The sequence below is a fragment of the Tympanuchus pallidicinctus genome, unplaced genomic scaffold (genome assembly GCF_026119805.1).
Source record: "Tympanuchus pallidicinctus isolate F22 unplaced genomic scaffold, pur_lepc_1.0 scaffold8, whole genome shotgun sequence".
In the NCBI taxonomy this organism is placed as follows: Eukaryota; Metazoa; Chordata; class Aves; order Galliformes; family Phasianidae; genus Tympanuchus; species Tympanuchus pallidicinctus.
In genome coordinates this window covers 30,606,062-30,619,258 of record NW_026294802.1, presented here as the reverse complement: position 1 = coordinate 30,619,258, position 13,197 = coordinate 30,606,062, and the positions used below count along the sequence as shown (strand labels likewise).

At 39.7% G+C, this 13,197-nt stretch overlaps 1 protein-coding gene across 2 annotated transcripts in view; it reads left to right on the top strand.

Annotated features, from left to right (window-relative positions):
• The window catches only part of SRGAP1 (SLIT-ROBO Rho GTPase activating protein 1), a 138,296-nt gene that overhangs the window by 106,363 nt on the left and 18,736 nt on the right, over window positions 1–13,197 (top strand). Inside the window, exons 12-15 of one of the 2 annotated variants that reach the window (XM_052669114.1) lie at window positions 64–97; window positions 2,994–3,054; window positions 3,199–3,276; window positions 4,752–4,886. In XM_052669114.1, the coding sequence (XP_052525074.1) occupies window positions 64–97; window positions 2,994–3,054; window positions 3,199–3,276; window positions 4,752–4,886 (308 nt within the window). The remainder of the gene's footprint in view (window positions 1–63; window positions 98–2,993; window positions 3,055–3,198; window positions 3,277–4,751; window positions 4,887–13,197) is intronic. The other variant, XM_052669113.1, reaches the window with a different exon arrangement.

Sequence of the window (13,197 nt, the reverse complement as noted above, 5' to 3'; positions counted from 1 at the left end):
GTACCTTTGCTGTAATTACTATCTTCTTCTTTTTCATACTTTTATTTCTAATAATGCTTCTAGCCGAGGCCGAAGGAACTCTCACGCAAGACATCAGGTATAGTTCTGGTGAAAAGAGAACCATCCCTGCCTCACTGTTGGGCTTCATTCACCCTTGGCTCAAAATTAGTTCTTTCACTAAACTGAAGGGAAAAGTTTGCATTAAGAAATGTTATTAAAGTACAGCAGGCAAAACTGAACCATGGCTTAACGGAATGATTGTAGCCTTAGATGAGGATATTCCCTCTTCATTAACAAGCTGCTACCCCTCCCAGTTAGTTTGTGGTTTTGGACAATAGCTGACATAGCAAAAAGAAAGCCAGCTTAAAAAAAAAAAATGTAGCAATACATTGATACACAGTGAAAAGAATTCCTGACTGCAAGCCCTGTGAACTGAGTTAGAATGTTACATGATTATTTTTTTTTTCTTCCTCTGCAACGCAGTTAGCAGAGTATTTTGCAGAACTAATTCTGTGCTGGTAGCGTTGTAACTGTTTAGCAGCCAGTCCCAGTGCAACTATGTGGAAAAACTGTTATTGTTATATGAGTGGTGGCAGAGACTTTCAGGAAATCATCACATGGTGCAACAGAACTGTTTTTTGCTCAAGAAAGTAAGCAAAGAAACAGAAACTCCCACAGCAGAAAGCAACTGGATTAGAGAAGAACAGAGGAAGTTAGGAGAGATGCTGTCCTGTCATTTTCCCTCGTGCTGCAGAGGGTTACGCTACGTGCAGTGTGGGTGACAGGGCTTACTTGCAAGTGGAGAGAGTTCTGCAGTCTTTCAAAAAGTACGTAGCCTCATTTGACAGTGTGGGAGTTAGCCCAGTTGTTTTTTATTATTTTTTGTATCATAAGATAGGATAATTACTCTCAAACTTACATTCGCTGACTGCACACATCAGATCAAACTGGCTGCAGCAGGAGGGTCACACTGTTCTTGACTTTTCACCAACTCAGATTGCTACTACATATCTTTTCGCTGTCATTGGATCCAAAACCGTAAGCTTTTGGTTTGATGCTTAAAGGAATTCCTTCACTACAAAGTTGTGTGTGGTTCTCTACCAGATTCTCCACAAACGAGTATGAAAGTAATTTTTTGTTTGTAATTTCTTACTGCAAACATTATCTTTTCAGAGGCTTTACATTCATTGCATGAACCAGTGTACTAACAGGAGATACAGGTGCATGTTGTGCATGTTTTCTAATACTCTGCTTTTTTGGAGGACTAGAGTGCTCGATGTTTGTGAAGATTACAGTATTTCTGGTTTAGCAATTGACTTGTTCCATGTCTTTTTATTCAACTCTTACTGAGTCATGAGACCTCTCAAAAAGAAAATGATCATCCAGACATTATTGGTTCTTGGCTAGCCAGTTTTGCTAGGCTTTGATTTAAAAGACAAACAAGCCACAACTGAAATAGTGAAATTACTGTTACTCTCTTTGTTGAGGCCCACTAAAACAATATGTAGGACACAGAAAACCAAGAGTTAGGTTGTCTCAGGAAGTACTTATTTTGTTGCTTCAGTGTGTTATTTTTCAGTCATTTTTTTCTAGCACTTGACTTTTTGTCTACATGAGCTCAATTCATAAATTTCCCTTTAGTGTAATTTAGTATGAAAATGTGAAGAACTAGTTTGTAAGAGGAAATGTGTATTCTGAGTTTCAGGTTTTGAATTCATGGTTTTATAATACAAACTGCATTTATGCTAGACTTATAAATGAATTAGTCAATTCCCTGAGTGCTTGCATATTTGAAGTTCATTTGGAAAGAAAAATTATAGCTTTTAAGACAAGAATTTTGAAGGTACTTATTATTTATGAAATAATAATTTTTCCAGCATAAGCACTAACTTTTCTAAATAATTTTTAATCATATGATTCATGACTCTAATAGATATCTGGTGACTTGTAGTCATTAAAGTGCATTGGGTAAGACATCCATGTTTTAAGGTGCCAAAATACACAACTAAAGGACTATGACAGTTCTTTTGGAAAACAGGCAGTTTAAAGGAAAAATACAGTTCACTGAAAGCTGGTGTATAGTGGTGGTCTTCTCCCCCTACCACCACAAGCATTTTTTTAAATCACCTCTGTTAAATTGAAAATGTGCATATAAACTGGCTGTTCTGTGATTTCTGAGACCAAAGAGCTCTGATCCATGAGCTCTGCCAGCTGAAGGTGGTGAGATGTAGGCCATGACCTCCCTTCCCCATTCCCCAGTCGTGCTGAAGAGGCAGCTGGGCACTGTGCTTGGCTGGAAGTGGCCTCAGTTCACCACCCTGTGCTTTGTGTAGCCTGAAATAACGTGCAGATCATCCACTGTGTTTTAGGGTACATGGATCGGGAGTGAGTCAGGAGGGAGACAGCCACTACCCCATGCAGAGTCATTTGGTGACTCTTTGAGAACTTTTCTAATAGTCTTAACAGGTCCAGAAAAGGCTTTGTCAACTGTTCTCAGTCGTAACTTTTAGCCAAAGAGAAAGCACCTCCAGGAATTAGGCCCTGTGTCATTAGACCCATGTAAGACTTTCTCCATCAGATAAAAAAAAGATAGGTTAAATGAGTGCATAATCTTCATCATGAAGTATTCTTGTTAATAACAAACATCTAAAAAGGCAAATTCACTGCTTTAGCTCATTTTGCTTCAAAAATCTAAACCAGATGCGTGAGCTTAGATGTCACTATAGTGTTAGCCAGATAAAATGGCAGAGGCAGAGAATGAAGTCTATGATTTTCCTGATTCAGTGATTTTCATTAAGAACCATAATCCTTTCTTTTCACCTGCTCCTTTCCGTCCCACCCTGAATGATATTTTTTATGTGTTTTTTTGGCAGCACTGTATGTCCATCTGGATTGAGGGAAAAAAAGAAATCTTTTTCTTGTATTTAGTCCAGAGAAGGGAATTTTCCTTTTTCAAATGTGCAGTGTACTTTTTCTGCTCTTATTTTTACCAGGATTCAGGACAAGTCATTCCTCTCATCGTGGAAAGCTGTATCAGATTTATCAACTTATATGGTAAGCACTGAAACGCGTTATGTACTTGACTTATTGAGCCTTTGTATCTTTCCCATAAAGCATTTAATTTGTTTTAAAAATAGGGATGAAAACTGTTTAGAAAGTAGATTCATTTCTCAGCGCTGTCTCCTGTCTTTGCTGCAGGTCTTCAGCATCAGGGAATTTTTAGAGTGTCTGGTTCCCAGGTGGAGGTGAATGATATTAAAAATTCATTTGAGAGAGGTAATTGCATTTTTGTTTATTCAAGCACTCTAATGTCTGATATATAAAGGCCTTTTAAATTCTAATTACTTTCCTGACTACTTAAGCAGTTCGTATGCACTTTGTGTACTACACCTAAAACTTTGCACCATCACGTGCTTAAAGGTGAAGTGTAATGATGACATGAACGTGATTTTCCCCCAGCTGTCCCAGGAGCTTGAGGTAGGTTTTGTTAGGCTAAAAAGCAAGGAATACTTAGTCTTTATTTTAAAGGTTCTTAAAAAGGAAATATTATGTTTTTAATTAGATTCAAGAGACTGCTTAAAGCAATTTGAGAATGATGCTACTTGATTTTCTGGAATATAAGTGCTTAACTTTCTACCCCCTGTGCCAAAGTGGTATCACTATCAAGGGACATACAGGTCAGTGCAAATGCAGGCTGTGAATGAGTCATTCCATTTTCAGTTTTTGTTCCTGAAGGAATCTTCAGCCCCAGAGGAAGAATTATGGAAAATACAACAGGAAGGAAAAGTAGGTTTTTGCACATGGATGGCTTGCAGCAGCAAGCTTAGGATTCATAGGAGATAGAGTCCAACAATCCCCTAATTGTGTTAACACTAGTTACAATTTCATCTCTTTTTAGTCTTATATTCTCTTTTCTTGGGTTTTGGAAGCTGCTTATTTTTTTTTTCATTTTCCAGAAGAACCTTTTACAGATCATGTGCTACTAAGAAAGCCCTTGGGGCAGTCAATCTTTAGATTGGAAGCATGAAAGAATACAATATTTTTCTCCCTGTTGTTAGTTGCATATCTTGTTACACTTGATCTGATCCTTGAAAAAATACACAAATGAGCTGTTTTTATCTGTGAAGTAGAGGCACATTCTCCTGTTTGCCAACTCCTGCATATGCCCTATTTTTCACTGCTTCTCCTAGGTAGTGTTATTCTGGAAGGTGCAAACGTTCTGCAGCGTTTCAAAATGAAGTCCAAATTTTCAGAATTAAACATAGTTCAGTCATGGGCCTTAGAGTTTCAGTTTCCATGCAGTGCTTTCACCAAATGGTTCCATAAATTTCTGAACATTTTAATTTTTCAGAATTAAGACAAATTTGCAATTCAGAGAATTATCTAATTCCATTTTTTAATGTAAGCTCTCAAAAAATAGTCTGAGAAACCTTATTCAATTAAGTACATACAGCGTTTTTAATTTACTAATTGTAAATAATAACATGTCCACAAATGCCTGTTAGGAAGCTCAGGACCTAAGAGATTGCTGGGTTCTGTACTGTAAATGAAGTTTTATTTAAGCTGACATTTTCAGTTTAATCATAGCCTAGTTTTTATTGGATAGCCAGTGTTTATTATCTTGCATGCTTGCATTGCCACTTCCTACGTAGTAAAAACAACAAGAAAAAATGTCATTCATTTATTAAAATGCTTCATGAAAAAATGCTCCTTTTTATGCATGTTTTAATTCACTTTATTTACTTTTTAAGGTGAAAATCCTTTGGCAGATGACCAAAGTAACCATGACATTAACTCAGTTGCTGGAGTACTGAAGCTCTATTTCCGAGGGCTGGAAAATCCTGTCTTTCCTAAGGAAAGATTTAATGATCTTATTTCTTGTATCAGTAAGTAGAAATCTATTTATTTCTCAATATAATTTTGTTTTCATACATACAATGAAAGAAGACCTAACTTCACAGTTTTTTTCTCAGTTTGTTTGCCGTCTGTAGCAGTCTGGGTCAGCTATTAGTCATACTTGCAGCTGTGGTTGTTCCATATTTCCAGGGGGATTCATGTACAGTACAACTCTTTGTTTAATAGGGAGGGAAGAAAATCTTCTGGTGTACAGGAGATAGTTAAATTTATAAGCATTATTATTTTCTTCTGTGCACTGAGGCAGATGGAAGGGGGTGAAGTCATGACTGTGCAAACAGTTACTTTTCACAGAGGTTTTTATGCCCTGCAGCCTGGGGTCGGTGCTGGTGAATAAGTAACAAACTGCTCAGCATTGTGTGGTTCTGGACCTTTGTTGTGCTCAGCTTACAAGCCCAGATCCAACTATCTGGAAAACCATTCAATGCAAGAACAGGAGGAAGCAGCTGAATGTTGTCTGCAGAAGAGCCCAGTCTGCCTTCCAACTCGCAGAGTTGTCAAGCTGTAATGGGATGCCCAAGAAGAGGAGCGTGTTAGCCTGCGTGCTGCTGGTGTTCATAGCTGGATGCTGAGAGCTTGTAGTAATTTAGGAATTAGTGGATGGCTGATTTGCTTTGGCATGCACAGAGCCTTTTCCAGTTCACAGATCCCTGCAGATATTCAGGAGGTGTGAGGCCCAGCCAACCATTAGTAGGCTTACTGTTCCCTGTGGGTCCATTAGAAGTAGTCAGAGCAGTCCACACTGTGTGGGGAACTTCCTTCTCTGAACCCTTCCTTTGTAAACTGCATGCTTCAGCCAAATGGAGCCAATGGACACTTTCACAGGTAATGAGGGCTAGTTCTTTGAGGATATTAATTAGGACAGGCTCTCTGAACTGTGTTATTTTGGCAAAAGAGACAGTCAGCAGTAAGGACAGCACTGATGTGTGCACAGTGTCTTGGACTGGCCAGCAGATGGGCTGTTCTGCTCTGTGCCAGAGGGAACCCTACATGTGCAGTTTCCTTCCCACTTAGAGAGGATTGCAGTTATTCAGCCTGGAGGTTATGAAATATATAGATTGCTGGGATCAGGTCTGTGTGCAATGTTTTGTTTCTTGTCCAACAGACCTGCACAATTTTCAGCAGTTTAACAGTCTGATTCCCCCCTAAGGAGGATGCTGAGAGAGCCACCATCTCTTTAGAAAGCATAATCTTTGTCCTGCCTGAGCTTAGCTTTATCTGACTGCAGTGTTACAGGCCAGAAAATGTTCACAAGTCATAGAGATTGAAATTTAAAGTGGGATCATTTTGACTGAGTGATTTTCTGCATGAGAGGGATGATGGAACTTCACCTACTAATTCTGTGCAGATTTCCATAACTTCTGGATGAATTAAAGCATGTCTGCTGGAAAAAATGTATTGGTTTAATAGCTTCAGTTGACTGAAAATGTACCACATTAGTGGATAAGCTGTTCAGATTGTTAATCACTTTCATCGTCTAACATTTGCACAAGATCTCCTTTTCAAAATTTCTGCTTTCAGATTCTGTCCATTGGATCTCCTTATGGCTTCATCATTTTTACTAAACAGTAAGAAAAATAGGGATGGCAGTTCTTATATGTGGAGATACTGTATGCATTATTATATGGAGTAAAGTAAGTGGAATTGCACTCCACTGTGTTGAAGAGCTTTTAATAGAAACTTAAAATTCCAAGTATTGTTCAGCTTGCAAAGATTACAGAAGGGAAGTATTTAGAAGATGGAAAACATATCTGCCAGAATCAGTTGTTTAAATTAATTATAAGAAGAGAAACCTAGATGGCTTCAGAGAAATTCCATTCACCATTGATGTTTCTGAAGACAAGATAGGATATGTAGAAGGAGATCAGAAGTTCAGCAGACTGAGCATGTGTACATGGCATCTTTGCAGTTGGAGGTGATTCACCGACCTCTTAGCCAATTCTGAGAGTGATCAAGTTCAGTTATCTTAAAGGGATCTTCTGTTATCAAGAATTTTGAGAAAAGTAGCAGTGAATACAGACTTTAGCGTTAGGCCTTGGTTTCCTTGAAGGAGGTCAAACTATTGCGTGTTTAAGAATTGGATTGTTTTCAACCAAGAGTTAACAACTTTTTTATTTAACTAGTAATAATCATCCAGCAGACCTTAGTTTTGGTTAATTTTGAACAAACTCACTGCTTTTCCCATTAGTGGGATCATTACTGGAGATGAGATGTTACCATCTGATCCTGGCTTAGCCTGTTCTCTGAGGCTGTCCTAAATCTGGATTATCACCTCCACGGCATCTTATCAAAACAAGGTATAGTGATGTTGTGGTTTAACCCAGCCAGTCCCTGAGCAGTGTCTGACCCCAGCCAACTCCCTACAGTTCTTGAAGTTTTTTTTTTTCACAAAAGTTGCGTGGTATGGAACATCCCTGTAGCCAGTTGGCTCAGCTGTCCTGCTGCTGTCTCTTTCCAGCTCCCTGTGCCTGTTCAGCCCCCCTCGCTGGCAGAGTAGTACAAGAAGTACATGAAGTTGAAAAGTCCTTGGTTCTATTCAGCAAAAACTAAAATGTTGCTGTGTTACCGACACTGTTTTTCTCCCAAAGCTAAAATGCAATATTCTATTGGATCCCATGAAGAAAAAAAAAAAACCAAAAAACTGTATCAGCTGAAACCAGGACACTGACTGAATAGTTCTGCTGGATTTGACTTGTACTATTGCTCTTGCAGAAAATAGGAATTTTCTTTATGATAATGTTTGCCAAGTGTTCTTGGCAGCTTTTGAAGGAAGACAGATATCTACAAAAGCAAAATTTTGTTGTTTGATTTTGTTGTTGTTTCCTCAGGGTTATCTTTAGGGGCACTCTGAAATAACACGCCATTGCCTCCCTTCAGTGAAGGGAAAAGACTTAAGTTTGGAATTTGGCTGAAAGAAAGGGATTTTGTTTTTGAACATGGTGGGGTGGTTTTATTTGTGTTGTCACAGTGGGAGTCTTGAATGTGATGAGAGAAAAAAAACAGCTCTTGTGCCTTGTATCCACAGCCAGCGCAGGGTCACACACTGGGAATAGCGAGCTGTGTGTCTGCATCTTCTGATTATCTGAGAGAAGCCCAGGGTGGAGAGTTTTTACAGCTGTGTACCTAGTGCCTTGTTAGGTGGTGCACTACTTTGAGGGAGTGAGATGCTTTTTATTTGGGAAAAAAAAAAAACATTTCAGGATACGTTAACCTGTCACTATTTAGCTTACATGGAACCTATGTAGCACATCATATTAGAAACTGTCTGTCTCTAAGACTCTTTCTATTGCTGTCTTTCAGCACTGATACTTCATATGTCTTGCAATAAGGAAGACAGTCTAGGCAAGATTTTTCTCCCACTTCAGACTTGGAACCTGTCATAGTTGCATTAGTTTCTTTTTCTGTACCCTTGTAGCCCAGTAAACCCGACAGTTCTATAACATACTCAGTGTCTTGTCCTTCATGTTGGTGGGAGCAGGGCCAGACTCTGTTTCTTCCATGAGAGCAGACGTTTATGTAACTTCTTTAAATCACAGTTCTGTATGTGAAGTCCAGAAAGCTTTCACGTTTTTATTTAAGAAGTAGGTGCTCTTAGTACTTATTGCATTTGCTTTCTGATGAACAGTGAGAAAAGGATTAAACATTAACTTGTTTTCAAATAATTTTTCGAAGCAAATGCCAATGTGTTTTTGTTAATTAGTGGCAGAATTTGTTGTAAGAGTTGGGAGGGAGAAAAACAAATCAATGAAGTTAATGTTCGTGTAAAATTTTAGAAGGGCAGAATGTCACGCATTCTATATGGAAATGTGATGTTGCCAGTGAAAAAACCCTTGAATCTGAGGTACTTACTTATGGATGTCAAGCATAATTGAGGTTACAGCTGCAAAATGAACCTTTCCTCAGTACAGCCACTGAGGAATTCCGTTGCATCTATGCATACATGTTCAAATGAAATAGAGCATTGTGATTTAATGCTTTCCCTTTTGGAAATACGTTGAAAGTGGAGCAAAATGACTGACTTTTAGGGCAATTTGTATTAATTAGGCTCATGAGAGTGGTGTTTTTCTGTTTGGGCTTATGGATCATTTAAGTAAAATTGCATCCAAACTCTAACTTCTCCAAAGCAAGCAGGAAAGGTAGGATAGAACATAATGATTCCTTTTCATGATGGGCCGTAATGCTGCATTCTTAGCAAATGGAGTGACTGCTGTTACTCAGAGCAGCACTCAACAATCCAGCAGGTAAAATACAGTGGTGGGGGAAAGAGAAGAGTTGTGCTGTCCTTCTCTTCTGCCCTTTTCTGAAAATAGATTGGGCCAAACAAACAAAGGATTTGTAAGAGGAGTCATGCATAGGCAGAGGGTGTTTGAAGCTGTGCGGAAGGCTGGCCATAGTTCACTACTTAAGGACTACAGTTCCTCTGCTGGAGTGAATCTTTATACATGTGAATTATGGTTGACATCTACATACATAACTGTGCAATGTGGCGGCAGGCTCATCTCAGCTGTCCAGACAGTGCAGCTTCTGCTCAGCTCGTTATAGTTATGGATTTCATCTCCTGTGTCCTAAATTTGATACACTACCATGCCAGGATGGTGAAAACTTTTTCCTTCTAGTGTGTATCATTTTGATCCTTTGCAGCCAGCAAGGTGCATTTAGCTCCAGATGTGATCGTTATGTATGCATATTATTCACTGCTTTTCCAGAGTATCACTTAAAAAATAAAAAACTATGAATTGTCAGCTTTTCCTGAAAAATATTCAACCAAATGACAATAGCTGTTTTCTTAACCAAGTGACAGTGGATGCCATTGTGTTTGTTTTCCTATAATGACTTCTGAAAGAGATTTGAAAGAGCTGTAAATGGCATTGCTGAGTTAATGTCAAATACATATCTTTGAGTTGGATTGGACTCATCTACTGAAGTGGAAAGGCACACAAATTGTGAAGTTCAGCACTAATGCATATTCATGTAGACTACTTGTCAGCTGCAAATTGACCATAAAAACTACATCTGCAAGTGTAACTCAGTCCCATTTGATGTTCAGTGGAAGTGTAAAATAAGCATCAGCATTCATTCTGTTAATAGTAGGTGCCACTCTAAGTGGTGGGAGACCCCCTCACAGAGCTACTGCAGTGAATTTTGTCCTTCAAACCAGCGGTCCTAAAGGTGAGAGATGTCTTATGTTACCACTTATGGCTTTCTTCTCCCTTTGTGGTGACCTTGCCTGTGAAATATGCTTAGCTTGCACAGCAGTGGCAATTAGGTTAGCACAATTCATTCATTGCTAACACTAGTATTTGCCTCCCATATGTTCTAATCAATATCTTCCTTTTGCAAAATGTTTGCATTTCTTTTGTTACTACTGAGGTTAGTCCAAGAAGTATATCAACAGGGGGTGATAGAATAGCACAAATCAGAATCATAGTTTTGGTTTCTGAGCTCTGACTGTTCCCAAGGCTTGAAGTTCTCTCCATAGAGCATTTCACCACTAGTGAAGGAGAGGTTATATTAAGATCATGACCAGGAAATGAGTGGTGCTTTTGTAGCATCTTTAACTAAACTGGGACAATAAAGGCATGTGGCCAAATGGCCCAGAGGATTTGGGAAACACCAGCAGTTGCTGTCTTGCAAAAGCCTTTCATTTTCTGTCACCAAAGCACTGAATTTATATATTCAAATACTTATTGCCTTTTACATGTTCCTCTACTTCAGGATTATTGCTTAATTAAACTTCAGTTTGCCTTACATTTTCTTAATGTTACTTAAGATGAATGTATCCTTGTCTTCATTTTTAAGTTATTATTATTTTGCTTGCATTTGGGGGGCTTCTGTTAGTAATTGTGTTTTCTCCTCTCTTATGCTTCTTACTCTCTTCTGAGGCTGATAATTCACTTCTGGCCTGTTTCACTTTGATGTCTGCCTTTGCGAAAAATTCATTGTGAGATGCCAGATGGTTAAAATGTGTTATTTCTTAAAAAAGAGAAAAGTGTGCCTTCACTGTCTCTGCAATAAGCAAAAGTGGCACCACCTCTCCAAAACAGACACCAGTGTTTTATCTGTCGTGGAGGTCAAAAATCACACCTTTTATGTAAGTCTGGGATTGCTAGGATTTTTGCCTATCTAATGCTATCGAGAAGTGCTCCTTTGCTTGTGGCTGACAAAGAGGCAGCTGGCTGATAATCTCTTTCATTTCTGCAGTGACGTTGGTATGCTGGATTTGTTCTCCTGGCTGTGGGTTTGATCCTCATAGCTTAGACAGGTCTAGGAGGCAGGCGTGTCAGTCAGTCAAGAGCTCCACAAGTTTTGTTCTGCTCTGAAGCACAGGAACTAGTAAATAAGTAACCATCTGTATTTTTTTGTTTTTACCTAGTGGTAATCTTGATATGATGTTGATATTTGTGTGTTCTTCACACAGATTTCTTTCCTGCCATAGTTAGACAAATCTTGTTGGTTCTCAGTATGTTTGTCCTTGCCAGAAGCTTATTCCATTCTCTGTCTTTGGAAATTAGAGTCTTACCATGTAATTAGAGTAACAAATCAGTTTTCACATTCTGATTCCATTTTCCATTAATGCAACTAATTGCAGTATTTGAACAAGTTGTGTAGTATCAGTATTTCAGTTTTCTTAGTTAAAAAATGGGCAGTCGGTCACTGAGTGCTGAAATAAGGATAATTACAGATCTTCAAAATCAGACCAATGAAGAAGGCCTCCAACAGAAGCACCATGGGAGAGAAAGCACGGTGGCATATACGCTTTGGTATTGGAAAAATGGTGTTAATATGCTTTGGTATTGGCACTGCCAGTGGTTCCTTGCAGCTGCCAGCTTGTGGCCTGGATGACCATTTGGTCCTCAGGTTCTCTTTAGCAGTGCGGCCAGAGGTGATAAGGCAATGCTTCCTTTTTCCTCTGCAGCAGAGCTGCAAATTCTTTTTTCCTAGATGCAGAAGGAGCTCTGTATTCAGTCCTTCTTTCTGACATGTCCAAACACTCATGCACTTTGATACAGGGGCAGCTCTAAAATTCGGTTCCTCACTCTAAAGCAGCACGCAAATACATGATGTTACTTGATACCTCATTTATACCAAATCAGTGCTCAGAAGGACAAACCAACCCTTTGAAATCACATGGAAAGCAAGCAAACTTACCACTTGGCAGAGGTTTGGATTTTCAATAAAGAGGCTTTCATGGAAGCTGGGGCTGGGTTACCAGGAAGGAATTAGAAATACTCACATTTCAGCCTTGTGTGGATAGTTTTTAACAGCTTCATTGCAAAGGAGACCTCCTGGTACCAGTAATGCCCCTACCAGGGCAACTGAGGTAGCTCAGCACATGACCACACATCCAAATTCTCTGTGCCTTCTCTGCCTTGTCTGTGCTGACTGTAGAGACTAGTTCCTGGCCCATACATCCTCTAAACTATGTCTGGAAAGAGCTCGGAAGAGTTGCAGTTGACAGAGACCAGGAGGTTTCTATGCAGTACCTGCATGCCAACATTCAGGACCGTGCTCCATCTTGGTTTTAGTTTCCTAGATTTAACAAAGCTATTGCATCCACGTTGGCAGCACACAGCTGGAAGGAGCCACTGGACCCACCTGTGAGTCAGGCCAGTGCATTTCTCAGTTCAGTGCTGATTTGAATTCAGTGATAATTGAATCTATTTCAGGGCGAGTTTCCAGAACTGTTTGGAAGAGGCAGAACCGCAGCACAAAGCCTTACCAAGTAAAGTCTTTGATGCAGAAAAGAGATCCTGGCTATGTTACAGCTTCCCTGTAGCTTCCCATATCCAGTACGCAGGGTGGGAAAGCTCTGTAGAAGCTGTGTCACAGCACCATGCAGACATGCTGCTGAGACAGGAGTATTCTAGGAACTAACTGAAGCACTTCAGGACCTTCCTCCCCAAACCTCATTCCTTAGAAGACTCACAGATAGGTTTGGCAGGGAGGTAAGGTGAGGTAGAGATTACAAGGCACCACTAGCAGTAATAGCAGCAGCATTTGTTGGAAAGAGTAGTCAGCCTCCTTCCACCAAGTTTAGACAGGTGGAGAAAGGCCTTGGGCTAAAAGCAGTGTACATGAGCAGTAGCAGAAGAGCAGCGTGGCACTCCGGTGCAGAAGTGAAGGTGCGTAGCATTAGCATGTCCAAGATACAGTATGTGCTGGAAAGGGAGAGAACTGCAATTGTTCTGCAGATCTCAGGTGTGCAAACATCTCCAAGGCCCCTGCAGAGGACCCCTGTTCTTAACCAGTGACACATCCCAGAATCTTCTGTTTCCAAGCACA